At 39.9% G+C, this 22734-nt stretch overlaps 1 protein-coding gene across 8 annotated transcripts in view; it reads right to left on the reverse strand.

Moving 5' to 3' along the window:
* Nucleotides 1-22734, reverse strand: part of msi2b (musashi RNA-binding protein 2b) — a 297108-nt gene that overhangs the window by 21708 nt on the left and 252666 nt on the right. For 5 of the 8 annotated variants that reach the window (XM_036562390.1, XM_036562398.1, XM_036562353.1 and 2 more), the window contains exon 11: nt 10140-10262. In XM_036562390.1, the coding sequence (XP_036418283.1) occupies nt 10140-10262 (123 nt within the window). Of the gene's footprint in view, nt 1-5765; nt 6912-10139; nt 10263-22734 lie in introns of those variants that run through there. The other 3 variants (XM_036562375.1, XM_036562383.1, XM_036562407.1) reach the window with 2 other exon arrangements.

A 22734-nucleotide genomic window follows, 5' to 3' on the forward strand; every position in this document is an offset into this window, starting at 1 on the left:
GAGTATGTTAATGAAGGAGCGGGAGGGGAAGCTCCGGTGCTTTCTGCAGCTGGATCAGGCTCAGTGGACTCCGAATGGCTCACACCTGACCCGTCAGCACTATATTACCACAATTAGCCTGCTGATGCTAGCAAAATACTGCCATTTAAAGTACCTTTTCATGAAAGGATGGAGAAAAAAGCTGACATTTTGCACGGTGACTTTCAAACAGTTTTCCGCAAAAGCTCAAGGACCACAGCCAAACCTTGGAAATAGCATTCCACACAATCATCTACTGCAGGCAGAAATGTCAGACACGGTAAATACATCGGAGAGCACTGGAGAGGGAATCCGCTGGCAAGAAAAAAAAAAAAAGGAAAAACACAGACTGGCATTCTTTAAAAAGCACTGAAGCAGCAGTTCCCCACACAGACATGGCGCTATCTCAAAGTGACTGAATCTTTCCCATCTTTCCTCACTTAAATGAAGCCAACTTGACTCATATCTGCTTGAGGGCTGTCCATGAACCTGTCAAATGTGCTAGGAAATTAGCACAGAATTTTCTGAACACATGCAATTAGCTTTTCCATTTCCATTAATGGCATTGTTACACGATTATTAGCCATCAGCTTCTCCACAGATGAACATGGCCTGTTCTAAGATGACTTTTTTAGAGCAAGTAGGGGACTAATTATCAGTACTAGATCTCCCTCTTAGCCAGGATATCTTATTAATAGTCCATAGACAATGCCTTATGCTTTTCAAGGACAAGCCTGCAAAATGGCAGAATTTAAAGGGCCCATATTATGCAACACTGAATTTTCCTCACTTTTCAGCCTATTCAGCATACAACAGCTAAACCACTACTTATAACTCCCAATCACATTGAAGTTATAAGTGTTTCAGCCCAGACTGCTTACTGGATAAGGCAAAATATTTAGAATCAGAACAGAGGTCACTTACATATATCAGTCTTAAATGCACCATATCAAAAACAGCTTGTTTATTTCTAAGGCACAAAGAGAGGTTTGAAAATGGTCATATAAAATGACTTAATTGGTTGACCCAAATTCTTGACATACATTCATTTGTTATGTTGGTATTCATCTCCTTATTTAGTATTTGGAGGCTTTGTCTTCTGTTAATGCTTTAGGCCCCACCAGAATTCTACATCACACTTTGCGTTTGCTGTGTAAACAGAAATTTAACTAATTAAATCTAAATGAATTCAGTATTAAACATTAAAATAACTCAATGAGTCCTCAATCCTAAATGAAATTTATGTTTGCCTATTGAACTCATTTTACTTGTGATAGAATTTGAACTTGTAGCTGGCAACGCAATACGAACTTTACTATCCACTTAGTAAACAAGCTGAACTGACTATGAAACCAAATGAATAAACAAAGATTTTAAATGATTTACATCTTGAACTTAGTTCTGTATCATCACTTCTATCCAGGTAAACAAAAACTCCAGTTAGACTGACTACTTAATGTTACAGCACATCTGTCTCTTTGTATCTTGGGTACATACATTGTAAAAAGGGGTGTATAAATGTGTAAAACTGTTTAATACAAATTGAAAACTGCATTATTAAAAAAACTATATAAAACAACTAATGGATATACTTAAAGTGAGGTGGTATCCAGAACCACCGAGTATTCAAAGCCTGTAAAATGCTATATGGGCCAGCTCTACTGTTTGGTACATAAAATCACACAAACACTGTAAGTGGACTTCAGGGAAACAAGAAATACAAGGAAAAATGCAAAACATGGGCCCTTTAAAATTACATCTAATCACATAAATGTTTCCAGCATTAGCCTCTACTCAGCGATGGATCTCTCTTTGTCTATCACACACATTCACACACCGTGCTGCACAGATGGAGGAGGGAAGTAGACAGCTCGCAGTGAGATGGAGAAAACACACATCCGTCTTCATCAGGAAGGGTGACAGACGTGTATGAGGTGTATTTCATATTTGCAGCTAGTGCTGCTGGTGCTGGAGGCGCAGCCTGGCCCGGTGCGCACCTGCGGCCGGCCTGCACAGGACAGAGCGAGCAGGGCACGCGCAGCTGCGGACCACCGCCTGTCTGTCTGCATACAGCACCTAATGGAGAGTGACACAGGCTCTCCGTGCTGCCTCCCTGCCTCACTCACATACTCACTCAGAGCAGCTCAGCCTGACAACACAAGAGGAGTGGAGAAATTAACTGCTGTGTATGAGTCTGTGTGTACTTTGTTTTGCTCTTTTATAGGGACCCAGTGTTTCCACAAACATGACATGACAATCCTGACATTCTGTGAGGACACACTGTCTCCCCCTACCAGGACAAATGGTTTTATGTAAAACCTCGTTTTTATTTGTAAAAGAGTTTGACGTTTTTCTTTTGGTTAGTGGGGTTATGCTGAGGGAAGGATTGGGAGGAGAGGAAACTCTGGATTAAAATTTTGATCTACCGCAATATATGGGCTACAATAGCACTCAACTAGAGTGGTTTTGGGGGACAGGGGCTCAAAGAACCATTTTTGTAAGAGAGTGAAGGACTTTTAAAAGCTGAAATAACCTCCACAAAATGCAAAGCTTCTGCACTATTTGAGGGTTTTTCCTAAAACCATACGTACAATCCAGGAACCATTTAGGGACCATTATGTCGGCATGTCCAAACTTTTGATTGGTACTGTAATAGTGTGTGCATGTGTGCGCGTGTGCGCGTGTGGGAGAAAAGGGCTGAGAGTTGAAGGGGTCAGTCTCCCTACAGCTCTTCATGTCCAGCCCAGATGAGCAGAGGTGCTCAATGCTCAGGTAACATGCCCCAAAGGCCTGCAATGAACTTTGGATAGACCTCCATTGTCAAGAGAACTTTAGAGAACTGTACTGTGAGTCATCTTCCCTTGGTCACCAGCGAGGTTGGCATAAAGGAGGCTGCAAGGCTGCAGGCTCTTTCTTCTAGCTTAGTGCAGAACACAGTTAGGGATAGTTCAGAAACTGTATTGAACACTTGTTCTGACTTCAAAGATGGAAAGCAGGTTGTGGACAAATGTGGAGAAACCAACGCTGATAAAGGCTGCAAAATACAAAAAAAATATCAGTCTTCTAGTTTCTTCTGGAACAATTCCATACCACCAGTCTGAAGGAAAAGGGCAAGACTTGCATATGCAAAAGAAAGCCATGAAGTACATTTCTACCGTGCAAATTCATACTGGATTTTAACAATACATAACAATAATATTCACAAGTCTTACCAGGTTCTACATAACAGACAATACCATCTACTTGATCTACGGAACATCTACATTCATCTCTACCAAGACCACTACTAGTGAAGCATGCAGTCAAGTCAGAAGCACAAACAGGTCTAGAAACAGGCAGAGAGAGAGAGCAGTCCGGAGGAATGGTAGAATAATGTAACATATTGGAGAAAAAAAACACGGAACTGAACTCAAGATAAATAATAGATAGACATTAATTTATTTAGAAAGCAGGAGTAGCTTGTTGGAGGGTGCAGAGCTTAGAAAAGAACAATAAGTACGAACAGATGAAATGTGGGTGGATAATTTGAAACAAGGAAAAGGAGAGGTGCTAGAAAGAGGAAGAATTTGTAGAGCAGCATAAAAAGGAATAAAGGAAACAAATTGGAGAAGAGATGAAAGAAGTGGAGGAGATGAAAAGAAGGTGGCAGTGGGTCATGGTGAGGAGGCGGGGAGGGGGATGGGACAAACCTGCCAGTGGAGTGGGAGCAGAGGAGAGTGTGTAGGGAGGAGCGTAAGTCCTAGTGTCTCAGTTTCACACACACTGGCTTTCAGCAGGCCCAAACCAAGCAAGAGAGAAACAGAGACATGACCAGCAGGTCAAAGTCCATCAAAACACTAGAATGTCTTTAAGGTTGTCTAGATTCTTTGTGTAAAAGAGTTTCACATGCAGCTTTCTGTTCAAGTGTGGAAGATTTATTGGGTCTGCCATTCCAGTGGATTATCTGTGCATCACCACTGATAGTGTGGTGACCCAGCCTTACATACGATCTTGACAATAAAGGTGCCATATTAGGTTCTTCAGAGCAATGTCACAGAATTAGGGGTAACGATTCACTCACGTAATTATTAGGTTTGATATGACAGAGCAAAAATAAGGAGTGGCTAAAAATGTGTCGTACATTAATATGTTAATGTCTCTATTTTCAGATTATTAAAGAATTCCACATTATAGAAATACAATATTAGCAGCAACCATTGTGCTTCATAATGTCCTTAATATGCTAATATGTTAGCCCTAAGCAAACACACAAACCACAAGCTAACACGCTGGTCACAACACGATACAAAAACAAGACGTCCTGCATCCATACATAGAAGAACCACTTTTGGTTCCCTTAAGAATCTTTTAATAGACAGATTTTTGGAAATAAGATGTGTGAGTGTAAATAAGCTTTTCTCCATGAAATGTAAATGTTCTATACCAATCGAAGATTTTTCCTAGAATCATAAATAAGAATGTGCTCTTAATGAGTTAAAGATGAAATCAATAAAAATAAGAACCTTTTAGGAACCTTTCTTTTTAGAGTGCACTACTTGAATAAATGACTGAAGTGGCTCTCCTCTCCTCTGAAGTCCACTCTCTGGGCAGCTGGCAACTATGATGCAGAAGAGCATTCAACGCCTAGGAGGTTTTTATAAATTCTGAGGCCTAACTGAATACACACTGAACACTCCATTTCACCTGGCTAAAGCTTATGTACCATTTGTTTTATGATCACTTTAATCTTAGCAAAGGTATCTTCGTCAGGCATGTCCAACCAGCCCAAAACCAGCTTCATAATTCTAGCAGCAAACAGGGCTGCCCCATCACTCTTCAATCTTACAAATAAATGTCAAATAAGAGGTGGATAGAATAGATCTGAATTCTGAACTTTTTCAGGGTTGATTCTATGTAAGCACTCAGTTAGGAGTGCATTAGAGAAAATGCACGGTAATTACAGGATCACAGGTGTCATAGTGCATGTTGAAAATTTTCCATTAGACAAATTGCTGCAGTTCATTGATTATGTGGTTATAAAATGAACTGGCAATAATTTAAACCCAAAGACTTAAACACAAACCATAAAATCTTAGCATATTTGACTAATGCACTGTTATCTACAGTACAATGCACATTTCTCTTAAATTATAGATTTGTATTGATTTTTGGGTGTTTCTGTAATGATGGGCAGTTTTAGCTGTCTATATTTTTAGAAAATGGAACTCAACAAAAATTAATTTTAAGTATCAGAATTGAACCTTTAAGTTAAAATAAGTTAACACATGCTTTTTATAGAGAACGCTTAAACATGGTATTTTTCCGCACATTTTAGTGCAAAATTTAACATATTGTGATTTTTTTATATAAAATATAATTAATATGATAAAAAATAATATAATTATTTTATATAAAATATAACTTCCACACAGACCACATTTTATATGTATTTTTCCCTTATATGTTAAATTCAGCAAATAAACGGTAATAGTGCATTAAAGTGTACAGAAGTGTGTTCTCTGTAGAGGATGTAACTTATTTTCACTTAGAAAATCAACAAAACATGTCATGTGACTAGAGGCACCCAAACTTTTGCACATGTCTATGTATAACTACACTGTTAGAAATAAAGGTTCTGTACAGGTACATTTTTGTTAATCAAGATACAAACAATGTAAATGTTCCCTCAAAGATACAACAGTGGGTTTAAGGTCCAACTGTGTACCTTAAATAATTTTTTTCCAGTGGAAAAGTATGTATTTGTGCCTTTGCATTACCTAATGTTTTAAACAGAAACATAAAATAAAATAAAAAGCCTGGAGATGAGACGGAGTGTTTGGAATCAATACAACTAAATACATAATTTCAATGGATTATGGTACAATTATGTTCCCTGACTAAAGGTACTGAGATGTATCCTGAAGGGAAGAAGGGTACTGCCACAGTGACAGTTACTACCTTTAATTCTGAGAGTGTAGGACGTCCCAGGCACACAGTGCTACCAGGAAGGGAGGGTGAAGGCTTGCATATGCTTCCTCCAGTTTTTCAAGCTGCTACTGATGCAATGCCATTGGGCATCTCAAGATGTTCGGACACTAACACCAACTGTAAATTCTGTCTCATTAGCTAACATATGTCTCCTGATGATTAGGCCAATACTTGTACCATTAAGGAGCCCCTATTTCTTTGAATTTGTCATTGTAAATCTTACTTTACATTTCATTACAGATTGTTGACCATTAGGCAAATTTGTTCTTAAACGGTAGGTTTAGGATTTACTAGTTACAACTTAGAGTGTAGTTTTTTCAAATACAGTAGTGTTACACTGTGTACTTTGCCGCTGTAGGAAAGAACTAGCAAAGCTTGCACCAGTTAATTTGTGAGGAATTTGATCTGATATTTGCAGGGAACTGAAAGCCAGCTTTCATAAGTGTGGTGAAAGCTCAACTTTAAGCCTTAGCAGCCCAAAGCAACACAACGACCACTTTAGTCTCAGCTGGAGTCATCCACAGTGTGCTTTGCAGCTAAGTTAGTGCTGGTGCTGAGTGACTGGCTTTTAACACACAGCCCACACAAACGCATCTCACCCTCCACCTAGCAGTAAATGTATGCACAGCAGGGGTGTATAAATTCATCTTGGCGCTTAGATCAGCTGGGTAATAGATGATGAAGTCCCACGAAAAGGTCATCGTTAAATGTCAGCACTCTGTCTCAATGGCTTCCCCGCTTCTGTCACACTGCAGCCGTGGAGAGAGACTTCGTCACTCAGCAGACGGAGCGCGCCCGGCCCATCAGCTTCAGACAGGAGCAGAGGCAGTCCACTATCACAGCCTGACCAGTCCACTTCTACCACACTGACTCACTCCTCACTCTGCCCTGCCATAAAACACACTGTGACCCTGTCGGATGTCAACCTGCAATCGAGGGATAAAAATATACTCAAAGAAATACCTTTGCTGCGCATCTCTTGAGTCTACGCCATATTTAAATGTCAGTGAAATCACTGAAATCCAGCTTAACTGAACCACTACAGTAGGCACAAGCTGAGATATTCATTTCACCCTTTACACTCATTTAACCTTTAATCCTAATGGCCCATATGTGGGTCCACACTTTAACCCCTTAAATGGACAGGGCCCCCTGGCAGGACCAAAGTTTTATTACACACTTCCATAGCCTAAGAAGAGCTCAACCAGTTTGCATTAAAGTCTCTGTAGTTACTGAATACTAAGCCTTAGTATGTAACAAGCCTGGGATTTTATTGGGTTAACTGAACTATCCATGTCCCACAAAAGCCTCCTGTTGTAACAACTGCTGTAAAGTTGGACAAGCTTTACAGAATGCTGGAAAAAAATCCTTTCAACATAATGAGAAACTGTAGTGGACAAGTGCTGTGTGATGAAGCTAATGTGATGGTGACAAAATTGTTGGTGTTTTCTGCCTACCTAGTTTAGATTACCTACAACAATATAGTCCAGCATGGCAGTGTTGCATTTTTAAGAGCCCATATCATACAAAACCAATTTTTACTTTTTGTTGTTTGATGCAATTTTGATGAGTTTGATGTAATACGTAAACCTTGTCAAAGATTCAAAATGTACCACTTATTCTATACTCTATAGGGTCAATATATAGAAATATGCAGCAAAAATAGTCTGCTTTGAATTCATTGTTTTTGTGACATCACTAGGACCAAGTCATTTACATACATCTCTCTATTCAGCCTATAGCAACCTATAGCCTGGCCGTTTATGGTGAAGTTAGTGCATTTCAGCCCAGACTGCTTTTTCAATAAGGTTCAAAACAGGACAGCCGATCAGAAGATCATTTATATATCTCAGTCTTAAAGGCACAGTTTAAAACAAAAAAACGGCCTGCTTGATTCTGTAGTATAAAGAGAGGTTGGAAAATATCATGTAAAACGAATAATGACCATTTTCAATACATAAAAATCACACTAATGTTAAAAGTGGACCTCAGAGGATAACGAAAAGTAGAAGTCTGATATGGGCCCTTTAAATTGGAACCTTATTATGCATATTTCATTAGGTAAAGCCAGATTTTTGCTTCTGTAAAGCTTGCCCAACCTCACAACTGTAGCTAAGAAAGGCTGTGTTTGTGGGCAGAGCACAGATAAGTCAGTTCCTTAAAATCGTAACTACATAAATTACACATTATTTTCATAGTAGTTGGAATCTTAATAAAATGCTAAAGACCTGTATCATCTACCACACTTCAATTCTACTTGATACAAATTACAGGTTACATGTTAGTTTTATATTATTTACTGAATAATAAGCCTACAGCTTAAGGAGTTAAACCCTAAGCACCTGCACCATGTATTACACTTCAGGTCTAAGCTACATGTTAGTTTTGTACCAGTTCCCGAATAATAAGCGTAGTGTTTAGCAGGGTTACTCCTTATAGCATTCTCTGAACAAGCCTGGCGTAATTCACACCCATAAACGGAAAGGAGATGCAAAGTGCTGTGTTTTTTTTTCTGTTCTCGCAGGCTAAGTTCCTTTAGCGGGGGCACTAATCAGAATCAGACACGTCTGATTGAATGGAGAGGCATGACTGATTGGCTCACGCTCTGTCGGCTGCACTCCGTCAGACCGCGTGCACAGCCACTTTTACGCCTGTCTACGAATTACACCGCGCTGGATGGCTGTCTGCTCGAGAGCAGGTGTCAATGGAGTGTGCTCGAGTGTGTGTTGCTTGCAAGAGGGTGTGTACACATGCTCGTGTATGTGAGAGACTGTGTGCACGTGTGTTAGAAAGTGTAAGAGAGTGTGTGTATGCACGTGTGTGTGTGCCTGTGGGAGCTGTCAGAATCGGGGGCCACATCAAACTTGCACACAGACCCCACTTTCTGACAGGCAATTAGACAAGGCCATCACTTCCTGCTGCGCTAAAGGCCAGTCGCTGCAGTAAAGGCCAGTGAAGAGAGCACTGCCTGCTACCGCCGCACCCCCCACCCCCCACCTCTGTTTATTTATTTAAGTATCCTTGTGTCTTACGAACAAAGTCAGATTGATTGATTAAGCTATCTGGCTGCTGGATCAATAGCTGTGGTCAGAGGAGGAGAGGCCGGGATACTGCTAAAAGTGCAGCCTCAGTATTTCTGCTCTTTTAGTCTCAGAAGCTGGTGGCCAGCTGCGGCCAGAAGCTGCAGTGATTAAATGCGGATGAACTCGCTAAAAACTAAAGATGCCACTGATCTGATACCTAGCACTGGTATCAGCCTATACTAGCAGAAAACGCTGGACTTGATTGTAGGAAGAGAAAGAAAAAATAGATCTGATTCGAACCTGAAATTTCACTGAACTGCTTGTAGCACAACATAAACCAAGAGTAGTGACAGGAGGCCTAACGCTGTTATAAGAGTATCTAGCTAAGTATTATATTACAATTACTATTCTTTTAATTTAAACTTTCATTTTTGCACAATAAGTGCATTTTCTGAGAGACAGTTTAACTGAATAAAAAAAGCTGTGGTTTTGTGAAAATCACACTGTTGGCTACGCATTTCTTCCTATAGGGTACTAAAATGTTTGAGCATTCTGAGCAGAGATGCCCATCTGAAACTAAGTGGTTCAATTAAAAAATAATCTCATTTTAAAGCTTTAAAGTCTAACAAAAAGAAAAAAAATCTCAAGGTTATAGTATCTGAACCAGAAAAGAAAACTTGGTATGGTACCATCTCCACTAAAAAACTACGAGAAATGAAGATACTCAGTGTTTGATGGCAATGTGTGGGGTTAGGAAAACAACACTGCAGCCAAAAGTACATAGAACTGTGCAAGCAGAGCTTGTCCCTAAACTCTGATCTATGACCAGCTTCACCAAAGCACACCCTGGCATTCGCAATATATAAAACAGAAAGCAAAACTGGTGTAAGATCAGTTGCTAGGGGCAACCTCTACTAACAACATTAATCACACCTACTGTAGGTTAGGAGAGGAGGGAAAGAAGACAGGGGGCCTGAAATCCTGCCTTTTTCCCTTTAACTACATAGTTTGTAGTGGTGTGTGTATTTGTATCTGTGTGTATGTGTATGTGAGAGAGGACAGAGGCGGCTAGAGTTTAGAGCAGCATGGAGAGCGGGGCAGCCACACAGATAAATCGGCCAGAGCGTTTACCTGGCCCTGTGCTGTGCGGGTATGCTGCGTAGCCGCCTCTTCCACGGGCCGCCCTACCTGAGCCACGCGCTGCTGCCACTGCCGCCGCTGCTGCCACAGGACCGTATGCCGTCGCAGGAAAACCTGCAGAATACACACAGAAAAAGAAGAGTTTATGGAGGAGAAGTGAAGAGAAGAGGAGAGGAGGGAGGAGAGAGGTGCAGAGAAGAGAACATGACAAGTGAAGAGAAAATGTGAGAAGAGAAGAGAAGAGAAGAGAAGAGAAGAGAAGAGAAGAGAGGAAGAGAAAATTATGAGAAAAGAGGATAAGTAGGGGAAATGAGAAGAGGACAAGAAAGAGAACAAGAAACAGAAGAGAACAAGAAAGAAAATGGAAGACAAGACAAGAGAAAAGAAGAATGAGAAGAGAGAAAATGAGGAAAAAAAGGAAGAGAAGAGAGAAAATGAGAAGAAAATGAGGAGAGGAGAGAAATGAGGAGAGAAGAGAGAAATGAGGAGAGAAGAGAGAAAATGAGGAGAGAAGAGAAGACAAGACAAGAGAGGAGAGAACATGAGAAGAGAGAAAATGAGAAGACAAAAACTGAGAAGAAACTGGAAGAGAAGAGAAGAGAAGAGAAGAGAAGAGAAGAGAGAAAATGATAAGAGAAAATGACAAAAGAGGAAAGATGAGAAAAAAATGAGAAGAGGACAAGAAAGAGAAGACAACTGAAGTCCTATATGTCCCTCTTCACATATCCAGAAAGACAATGAGAGAGGAGAAGAAAAGAGATGAGAAGATGAGAAGATGAGAAGAGAGGAGAAGACGAGAAATCAGGCAGAAAATGAGAAGAAGAGAGAAATAAGCAGTGGGCTGATGTATGAGAAGTGAATAAAAACAGTAATAGTGTAATCTAACTGTAGCTCAGCTCTGTCTCACTAACTCGGAGTTGTTGGAGTGTGATTTGCTGCCTGTGGGTGCTGCGGGCAGTCTCTGTAGTATGTTGGTATTGGCCTCAGTAGCTGCCTTTAATATCTTCAGGAGGCTACAGTGGCCCTAATGCACTCTTGAGTATTTTTGCATGGATGGCCATGTCTTCATTCCCTGCTTATCTGCTCAGAGCACACACCAGGAAGGCCACAAACGCGGATGAGCTTTTCAGATACGATAGCCAGCTTATACGCCCATTTGCTATAATAAATTGATTAGGGCTTTGCAATCCTGTGAAATGCAATGACACTAGCGTACCTCTTTAAGGCATTAACAGAGAAAATACTGCACTGCAGAGCAGTCAAAAGGGTTAAGAGCCGCTTCTTCAAAGGAACTATTTCAATAGAGCACTTGAACATCCTTCTGCAAAATCAATGCAATGCTCAACAAATGGTTAAGGACATTTTGCACAGTGTAATCCTTTGTCTGAGTATCGTTTTCCACTCTGTGTTTCATTGATTTTGCAGTTTTAAAAGAATTATGTGACGGCTCAGTTGTTTGTTAATACTGTAAATGAAGACGGTGTATTTATAGACAAGCAATTATGCTCTCCGTAGCTTAGCACGGAAAGCTGTCATAATAGAATCTGAACAGAGAAACAACAGGCAAGAGCGCTGGACTGCTTGTGTAACTGGACGCCAGAGAAATCCATCCAGAGGAGAATAGTGCTGGGTTGAAGTCCAACCATGATCAATGCTGGCAGCACAAAGGCGATATGGAAATGGCTACACAATCTCAGTACTTTGTAGCCCACTTAAGTTACTTATCTTTCCGGCACTGCTTATGTTAGGGCGGGGAAATGAAGAGAGAGAGGAGAGAGAGTGGAGGGTGGGATGGGGGCGAGAGAGAGAGAGAGAGAGAGAGAGAAAGAGAGAAAGAGAGAGAGAGAGAGAGAGAGAGAGAGAGAGAGAGAGAGAAAGAGAGAGAGAGAGAGAAAGAGTCATAAACCCGTGCGGGCGAATCTTCCTCCATCGCCGGTCATGGCGGTTTATGCTTTGGAACTCAATCAATCAGGAGGATAATTTGGTCTCCAGGCAGCGTGAATAGCAGCTATAGCCACGGTGGGCCTGGGGTGCTGCACAGCGGGGGTGATTTGTGAGCAGGCCCAGGCGAGACTGGCTCCATGTTTTACTGGCCCTTTATGCTCTTATTAGCAGATTAGGCATCTGGGATTAATTGCTCGCTTCCAAGTGCTCTTTAATTTACTTTAGGCATCTGTTGTTGTAGAGGAAAGAACCAGGTACATACTGTATCCCAATACTGGATCAGTTGTACCAGCGGACATTACATAACAATGTGTAAGGTATCCGGCTGAATGATTCCTAAGAGTTAAAGTATCTGTGTAATTTCCACAAATTACCACAGACAGCCTGGAATAAAATTCCATGGCGTTACACTCAATAACAACAACACAGCCACTTCCATTATCAAATATTGTTACTGTACTAGGGTCCGATGGATTGGAACAGGACTGCTAATACTGAGGAAGCTCTGGCTTCAGCCAATTATAAAAAGAAACTCACTTTAAAATTATTACTGTCAGGCTGGCTTTATGTTGTGAAAATTTCACGTAACTAGTCGAAGGTTGCAAGACGTGCAAAGCAATTTCCACACAACTTGAGTAACATAAAAAGCAAAGATGCAAAAAGTAATAATCTAGCTGTCATGGTAACATTAGCTGGTTGGAAACTAGCAGGTTCCCACGAAGTGAACATTATAACAAGAGACCATCATCCATGATGTGTTATTTGAACTTATATCATGTTGAAATTATATTGTTCAACATGATCATGTAGCACATTCGTTAAGCTTATTTCATGGCTGCAGTTGTTGCATCTGAGTTCAAAGTATCAGGCTGTAGAAGGGGCGCGGTCCAGGTGACTCGGGTGACCTGCTACCCAGGAGAGTTTAATTTCAACACACCTGGTTCTAACATTCAGATTCTCTTATAGGCCTTCATTAATTAGATCAGGTGTGTTAGATCAGAGCTGGAGGGCAGCACATCACTCAGACCAGGGTGGCCATCCTTGCTTCACATTACGTAACTCAAGTGAAAACATCAGTTTTAAGTCACTAAAGTTGTGCTCACCAGTTTCACCATGAAAAGCCAGCCTCAGATGACCAACACTGCAGATTCATACTGGACTTAAATCACAGAGCTCATTCAGCTCAAATAGGCTTTGAGTATATTCAACCACACTTGTAGATTCTAACATCTTTACAACTGGCCGACTGACCGACCACCTCCATGCTCCTCATAAGCTGTCAGCTGACTGGCTTTAATGCATGACATTCTGCTAGCAGAATGAACAGGAACAAGTACTGGCAGAACTGTACAAGAAGAGAGCATCAAAGTACTCCCAATAGCTTTGTATATGTGGGTGTGCTGTGTGTGTGCGCGTGTGTCAAAGAGACAGAAAACCACTTGAGCGCCCAAATCTGGGGTGTTCAAACATCATAATTAAATATTATCATTTTAGCGAACAATGAAGGACATCCACTCAAACACTCCGTCAAAGTCATCATTAAAATATAAATATAATTATACAGCAGCTCCCTAATTAAAACACACATCTTTGGCTGCAGCGGTCCGTTCATGATTGAAAGCCAATAGACAGTAAGCGGCTGACACTGGCAGATGGTTGGGTTCAGATAGAGAAATGGATTGTAATTAGCCTTGTCTCTTATGGGTTCCCTCCTATTCTTCAACTCAGACACCCCCCCGAACCCTCATATTAGTGGCCTTAATAACCTTTTATGTGCTGCTAAATGCCTAATCAAAAAGCAGAGTTTAGAGTGAGATTAGCAGTGAGACAGAACAATGGTGCTGAAATGCCATATAAATAAATGTAGAGATGTCGCATGAGTTAAAGTGGCCTTAAATAGCTCTTACTTGTATCAAACTGAACGTAGTGCCATGTCGGACAAGTCAGATAATGTAAGGACCTATAAATGAATGATACTGGACTTGGGTACTATCTGGTAAACTACAGATTACAGCCCTTTTCTCCTGTTATTACAACTTGTTTTACCAGAGTCCAATTTCATGGCGCTGTGTCAGAGTCTCGGATCCAAATCGACCGGTGTGGAGCCTTTAAACACTGCACCTTACATCGGCTTTTTGTGCCTCTGTTCTCTTTCTAGAGAGATCATGTAAAAAACACGTGAATGTGTGGAGCTAAAGGAGAATTCCAAGGATTTTTCAAAATGCCTGCACAATTCAATCATAGAGATGTAAACAAACTTAAACAGAGTGGTCTGATGTGAAATGGTGCATTGTAGAGAAACTTAGTGACTCATACTTCTTTAGAACAGTGGATATGAATCAGAGGTCACAACGCCTGCAACACAAATGTAACATTTATTTTCTATCCAAAATGACCAGTGAACCTACATGTGTTTTATATGTAATGTCAATAATGGTAAAACATTAATACATTTTAAAGAATGAAAATAAGTAAGGTTCTTTCAGGTTCTTTTATTTTGCCTTACAATGCCCTGCATGTACTTTTCCACCACGAATGTTAAAAACTAAAGATTTTAAAAAGTGTATTGTAGGCCAAAATCTTATCTCAAAACTATCATTAAAAACAATGTCTCAGTCATCAGGCAGAGTATTCATAACCATCTGCTTTCTGTTAGGCAGCTTTTAAAGGCATTACATGCTTCAGACGTCTGGTTCCTATTACTAACAGTTCTGACTCTGGCAAGATTCTCTTTCACATGTAACCACTCTGAATTACTTTGTTTACATCATATCAATTTAATTATGTAGAAATTATGGAAAAATGATGGAATTGCTTTAAAGACTTCTCTCAACACCCACCTAAAAAGTAAGAACTGGGATTGTAAAATACATCATTTGTTAATTATAATCACAACGTGGGCCTTTGCACTGTCATCGTGGAAGGCTGCAATGGGCTTCAGATGATATTCTGTGGGTGGTCTGGATGCATTAAGACATTCATAAGATCCAAGGGACAATATTTTTCTTTTTCTACTTCTTTTTTAAAGCAGGATAATCTTTAACCACATCACATTATGGGTTCACCAACATATTACAGTTATAATTACAATCACAGTGTCTAGCAATAAAATCACAATATGGTCTTTTTTGTCATCATGCAACCCATTTCATAGTAAAAAAAATATTCATCAGTGCAGTATGTAGCTCTTTCAATATTTTTTTTTCCAACTTTATTGTGATAGTCCACTGTAGATGCTGGTAGATGCTCAGTCTGTCTTTAACATTCAACTATCTATTAAATATAAATTTAAATAGTAAACTGAACTTTATGGCTACTGAATCTAGTCCTAAACCTAACCCTTACCTTCACTTCAACACAAAACCTACACCTACTCCTAAACCTAACCCTTACCATAAGGCTGTTGAGAACCAATTATCACCAAAATGTTTGTTGATAATTTAAGTATTAAGTGTTAATAATTTAAGATCATCTATAGGAGACCATCAAATAAAACTGTGACCCTTTCTTTGTTTACTATAGTTACAGCAAACTATTTGTTTGAGTCCCACCTAACAGCTTTGTTTGCACTCTAGACAGAATTTTAAAACAGTGTCTTAATTGTTAAACACACTTCAGCCTCTTTTGTTAAGCTTCAGTGCCACATGAGGGTTCAGTCAAGTAGACACCTGTGCAGTGGATCTCGCTAGTTCTAGGAAGAGATTAACTTTGTTGGATTAGGATTAATTAAGGTGGTTAATTAACAGATTTCGCCGGCTCATTGTTTTGCATCTGCAGGCATAAGACTCCACTCGGGAGAGACTTGCCAGCATCAAATCAATTTCATGGGCCTTTTATTACTAAAGAGATAAAGCCAATATTTAGGTTTCCATTTTTCTCCATTTTTTCCAGCCTGTTTGCCCCGTCAGTGGCTGTGCTCTGCTGGGCCGCCGTGGCCTGGAGAGGGGACAAGGACACATCTGTTCCACTCTGCAGCCCTGGAGGAGCTCCCCCTCACTCTCTCTCATTCGGTTTTCTTATAAAGCTTTTTTTGAAGTCTTCCTAAGAACAACCTTCATAAGCTAATAATGTAATGATCACCCCTTCTTACGTTTGTTGGTTTATTTCTGCAAACTCTGTTCAAGTGTTATTCATAGTTTCTGCACAAATAATGTTATGTTAATATGATGCATATGTTTCCAGAAAAAGAAATACTTTAACATAAGTGCTCACTCATACGGATAATGGAGGCTATTCCAAAATTAGTACGTCACTCTTACCAAGTGTTCAAGTTATACCACCATTTCTTTTTTTTCCCTTTCATCAGAATCGGTAATAAATCTGAAGAATGGGACGTTGAATATATTAAAATATAATTTAAACTCTGAAAGAAAATGGATCAAAAAATGAAAACTATGGCCTCCTTCTTTTCAAGGACACATGGAGAAAGACTTATTAGTCGATTTAAGCATTATGAAAGCCACAGGCAGAGAGGTGGATTAAAAAGGCTAGCTTTAAAGAAAGAAGGCGGCTAATAAAAAAAAAAGCGAAGGAACACAATCTCCACCAACCATCTTTTCATCCTGCAAACAAGAGGTGAGTCATTCCTCTCCAGCAGAAGCCCTTGACTGGGATTGCTTTCAAGAAGGCCTTTCTGTCGAGCTATCAAAGAGAAGCTGCACCTGGGCGATGAGGAATCTGAATGCAAGAATGCAGCATGCCGTTGATGGGCAGTGAACTGGGTCATCTCAGACACTCGCACCTACATCTCCCCCTAATGAGTGTGCTGATAGTGAAAGCTACATGGACCATGCCACTGTGTGCTCATCACAGCTCTGCAGGCTTCAGCCCCACAAATTACAGGCATGAGCACTGTGGGTTAATGATGACTCCAGGGGGTGGGCTCTTCTGAGTACATGGTGCAAATTCAACATTTTGACATTAATTATGTGGCTTGTGGGTTTGGGTCAACCTGCTTGAGTAATATTCAAACTAAAAAAAGAACGAGGGTCAGTTTCATGTAAGTTAGCAGTAAATGTATCTCTAATTCCGGGGTGCCCAATCCTGGTCCTGGAGATCTACTAACCTGCAGAGTTTAGCCCTACCCCTAATCAAAAATCCTGGTCCAGGTAATTCAGGCCTTCAGGGGCATCAGGTGTGTTGGAACTGAGCTCTGCAGGGATTGGGCATCCCTGCTGTAATGTATCGCCCTCATCATCATATTAAAACCTTTGTTTTCATCTTTGTTTTCATCTTTTTATTTAATTTTATTGTTTTAACATTGTCAGCGGCGCTTCACATTGTGAGAAAATTTCATGAAGAACGACGAATGGACCAATAAAAATTGCCAAATAGATCTCATTACACTCATTACTCATTACACAAAAGTTTAGAATATTGTCGAAAAGTTATCATTTTGAAGATAAAGTTTTGTTCTGACAGTGATGCTATGCCATAAGAAGTCATAAGCACATTCTCCATTTTAAAAAGACTTCTTATTCAGTAACTATCATATTATTCAGTAGTTACTATGAAACTAATGCTAAGGTATTCAGGCACCTCTTGTAATTACTTTAAGGTGCACCCCTTGCTGACACAGATGTTCAGTTGCACACACCACACAGTTTGAGTAATCCCTATAGAAAAGCACTGCTAATTAAACAGGATTTTTGGAACAGCTGCACATGACCCCAAGGTCACCACCTAATGCCCAGTGTCGGCTGCAGGGGAATAAACCCCTCAGCATTGGGTTGCGGAGCAGAATAACTGCATTCTCTGGTGTGACAGAGGGTCATCCAATACCTTTGGGATGAGCTGGAATGGTGTTTATGATCTAGAACTAATCATTCAACATCAGTACTGACCTCACTAAAGCTCTTGTGGTTGAATGCAGCCAAATCGGTCAAGGCAATGTTGTAACATCTAGTGTAAAGCTTACTAGAAGAGTAGAGGCTGTGTCTACAATCACTTGGACGTACAGTTTGTGTAAGTTATGTAGTTAAGAGAGGGAGGAACATATAAAACTAAAAGGGTTAATTCAAATGTCTACAATACACTTCTTCATAAAAAGCTTCTCCAAGCAATATCTGCAGCATGGTTTGACAAGTTCTGAAGGAAAAAAGCTACAATATATCAGCATCCCTTAAGAACGTCACATACAAGGAGTGACATGGCACCTGACTAATAGTGCATTTCACAGAGCCATTTCTGAACGCATAAGGCATGACTAGACCTCAGCAGTGCATCAATCATCCCAGGGTACAGAGTATACTCTACAGGCTCGGTTTTCCCTTTCCATAGCACTGCACTACAGCCTCTTAGTCAGGTGTCACACAAAAAACAGAAGGCATGGTAGGCAATTAGGATGATACCCTGCACACAACATACACAGAATAATGCTTGATACATGTATTTAAAGGTTTCATGTCATGGAAAACCCGATAGTAAGTCAGCCTGTACAGTTGTGATGTCACAACCATGAATGTATCTATATAGCCCTCCCATTCATGTCAAATAAGGAGTGCTGTTACTAGCTGTAGTAGAGTTATAACAGCAAAATATATGTAGAAAAACAACTAAACATGGCTGTTGGGAAGCAAAGGAATAACTGACTAGACCCACAAAGGATCCAGACACGTGAAAAACATCCCTGTTGATTTCAGTCCAAATGTAACAGTTTGTCCTAGCCATTATAGGCCAAACTGCTTTTTCATCATGGGGTATCTTTGGACTTGTGAAGGGTTCAGCCAATCGGATCAAAAGTCATTTGTATAAATTAGTCTTAAATGCACACTAATGAATTATGATTATTTTTGGTATATAAAACCACACAAACTTCATAAGTGGACCTCAGAGAAAAAAATAAAACACAAAAAATGTAGAATAGAGGCCTTCAGAGCTTACCTAAGAAACGTAGAGTACCTAATGAGACACATCCCATAATTTATCTAGAAATGTAGAGGATGTAAGGTCCATGTTATAGGGGAAAGTGAAAGAGAAATCCCCAGACAGAAGAGGCAAAGCAGGGTGAGTGCTTTACAAGAGCCTATAAAACTGCTCAGTAAGGAAAATGTTCTCAACATGAGGCCGAACAACAAAGAACAACCCACAGGGTCTATTCTGCGGAACAAATACAGACTTTGTAAACAGGCCAATATTGTGTCCTATAAAAATTCTAATTCATATGAATTAATGGTAGGATATCACAAAGGAAAAGTACGTCACAGTTTTAGAGCAGCTGTGAAAATGTATATGTAGGGAGTAGGTTTAGGGCTGAAGAGGCCTCTGTGTCTACATGCACACAGTGTGATATACACTATGCATAGCAAAGGCTTAAATTTAATGGATTTGTTAAACACAGCCTGCGACACTACGTACTGAAGTGCTAAACAATATACTGAGTGTGAACTGTTACTGCTTTGCAATACTGCTATTGTGCAAAACAGCCTTCTGAACAATCATTTGTTTTACTGTGTGCTATGAACATCCTCACCAATTACATTTCAAGAGCAGTGTTTCTGTAGGTGTTTGGCTGAATGAAGTTATTCATGTAATGTAGTGCTACACATCGCACAGCCCTAAACTTGAGTTGGCAGCTCCTGCGGGAGATCATTTTTTTGGACGACAGCCTAGATTATAGCATAATGCAGCTAATACACATAGAACAATCAGTGGTACTTTATTCATGGTTAAAGCTATATCACTCAAAGAAATATAGGAAAACTTCACAATTTATTTAGTAAATTCAATAATAAACAAAATAGCATTAAGTTAACTTGGTTAAACTTCACTATCAGTACTGGCATATCACAGAACATAAAATATCTACTGTACAAATCAGGTAAGCTTGTATTATGTATTACATTGTGCTACATTGATAAACATAGGAGTATGTTGCAAGTATCATCTTATATTGGCTGCATTACAGGGATATGCTGTAAAACAAATGATTTTGGTTAAAATAATTGAATTGTGTAGAATCAGAGCTTTCTCTGTGCTACTGTGTTTCCTATCACTGTATAAAATATACACAAACTTTCTTCATCGTTGGAAGTTGTTTTTTCCAAATGAAAAGAGCAAGATTGAAGTGACTTGTATTCCCATTCATGTGTTTTATAGTTCAAAATGGGAGACAATCTAAATAACAATCCACTCATTTTCAGCTATGTTCCTTAGATGTCAAGTAAAAACAACAGGTTTGAGAAGCTGTGCTGTTCACAGAAAAGAGCAGATTAGTGGGCAGATTACTAACGTTTTGTTCCATCACAAACCCTGTTGTGGTACTGAAAAGCGGCCATTGCAATTTACTAAAAAGAAGCAGTGACTCCTCAGCACCTGTAATAAGATGAAAGGAGCGGAGCTGCTTTCTTACACTTTTACACTGGTATTTCATATTGTGGGAATATTTTACACTCATCAAAGTGTCTTAAGAGCAGGTTTTGTCTAAATAATGATTTGACTGTTTTCTTTCCAAAACTATCCAGACTCTTTAGCTCTGCAATCACTGGAGGACTAAATCTACTTGCTACTTGTTTGTGCTGTAGCTTCTGTTACAGAAATGTCACAGTCACGGTTTGATGCTCTGCACAGGGTTTAGACGATGTGGTTACTACAAGTTCAAATCACACAGTTCTCACTGGAGCAGGAACACTCATTAAAATTAAACAGGGATTCTAAATGCACTCAATACGTAAATTGCAAAAAGTGTAGCTCAAACTATCAGCCACATGTTACAAAACAGAAAGTCAAAAAGCTTGATTTATTGTCTCAATTTTAATTATGTCTATATAATAGCTTAGTTTCTCAAAATACTGATTTATTAAGTCAAAACAATCACACACTAGTGATAATATGGTGAAAATGGGCTTATATGCAAAAGTCAAACGTGGTTATATTACTGCTCATATGTTAATCACGAACCTGTGTTCATTTGCATGGAAGCGCATAGGCCACTAAATTAGCCACCCTCACAGACGCAAAGCACCACTAATTAGCATCTCTTTTGGTAAATCTAGTCCAAAACGTCAGAAAACCTACTTGTATTAGTCTTATAGGGTTAATATACTGAAATATGTATCGCAGTTGCAAGACGTAGCAAAATGATCACAACACTTTTTATCCATATTTTGCAGCCCAACTACTGACTGTATGATGCTAAAACACATGAAAACTCCGTCTGTCCGTCATGCTGGGTGGGGATAGAGGTGCAGTGGTAAGATACAATGAGAAAGCATAACAGGGACAATTCTCCTCCAAGTGTAGCCTCGCATCCCATTTTACTCGATGCCACCTCCTTGACGAAAGCAATTACCAGACAGATGAGTAGCATTTCACTAGCTGAGGGGCATGGGGATTAACCCGGGGGGCAGCGGAAAGTCATCCTCCTGTCATCCTGCTATCTAGGCGAGCTCATTTGAGGAAGCTGGGCTTGTCCTTGGCAGCTAAACTGAGGAAGGAAATGCAAGTCTGCCTTCAAGGCAACAAGACACGGAAGAAACTAATGCCGGTCACAGGGCACACGTTAAACCTCAATGAGAATCATCTGCCATTATGGGACAAAAATAACTGCAAGCTTAAAAGACACGCAAGTGAATAAATCTGGACAAACTTCTGGACAAGCGACTCCATTTAAAATCAATAGCAGAGTTTCTGATGCCATTCAGAAGGTAATTAAACCTGCACTAGTTAAATAGGTTCTGCAGCCTAGGGCTTGGTTATGAGTGCTGAGGATCAAGCAGACTTTGTTTGTGTGTGTGTGTGTGTGTGCGTGTGTGCGTGTGTGCGTGCGTAGGTGACTCATTGGAGTGATTACTGCAGGCAGGGAGCATCAGGGTGTGACAGCAGCATCTATCTCCATGAGTCCATTCTCATACTGACCCATGCTCCTGGTCACGCTGTGTACTCAATAATCACACAACAGCTGCACCGCATAATGCACAGCACTTAAAGAGAAGCTGGAATTAACCAACGGGAGTTGTTTTAAAGTGTGTGTGTGAGAATGTGTTGGTTTTGGTACATTTTCAGGACAAAAGTCTCGACTACATAAGACACCCAGCAGAAAATAGGGCTACCTTAAAGTTGGGCTGAGCAATATGACAATATTGATTGTTATCATGATAAATTATGTTGCAATGTGCTTTTCTGAGCATATTGTGGATATCACCAGTACTTAAAGACACCGAAAAAAGGCATGCTTCATTAAAATAAGCATACTTGGCCTTTGTTTATTGGATTTAGCACAGTGCCATTGGTGAAACTCTGAATATAAATCATTGTAGTTATAGTTTTTATAGTATTTTTCAAATGTGTTTTTTTTTTTAGATGGTAAGCACCTCATCTAATGGAACTGGCTCGTAACTCACTCACTTTTAGCAGGCAGTGTCAATAGCAGTCAAATAGCTTTTAATACTACATAAGAGAAGTGCTTCACATTAGTGACACTGCATATCCTTGTTTCTTTTCCAAAACGCCTAAATGTTGCTAAATGTTTCATTTTTTAAAAATGCAAGGTAAAAACTTTTTGTTTGGCCACATCCACCGATCCTCATGCCTCTTCGAGAGTGTTGAGCATGTCCAGCGCAGCAGTGCCCATTTGTGAGCCCATAACATCTTGAATGCATTTGCCGCATGCCTACCGGGTTAATAAGTAGCCTTTTCAATTAGA

This window comes from Colossoma macropomum, unplaced genomic scaffold, assembly GCF_904425465.1.
Source record: "Colossoma macropomum unplaced genomic scaffold, Colossoma_macropomum, whole genome shotgun sequence".
Taxonomy (NCBI): Eukaryota; Metazoa; Chordata; class Actinopteri; order Characiformes; family Serrasalmidae; genus Colossoma; species Colossoma macropomum.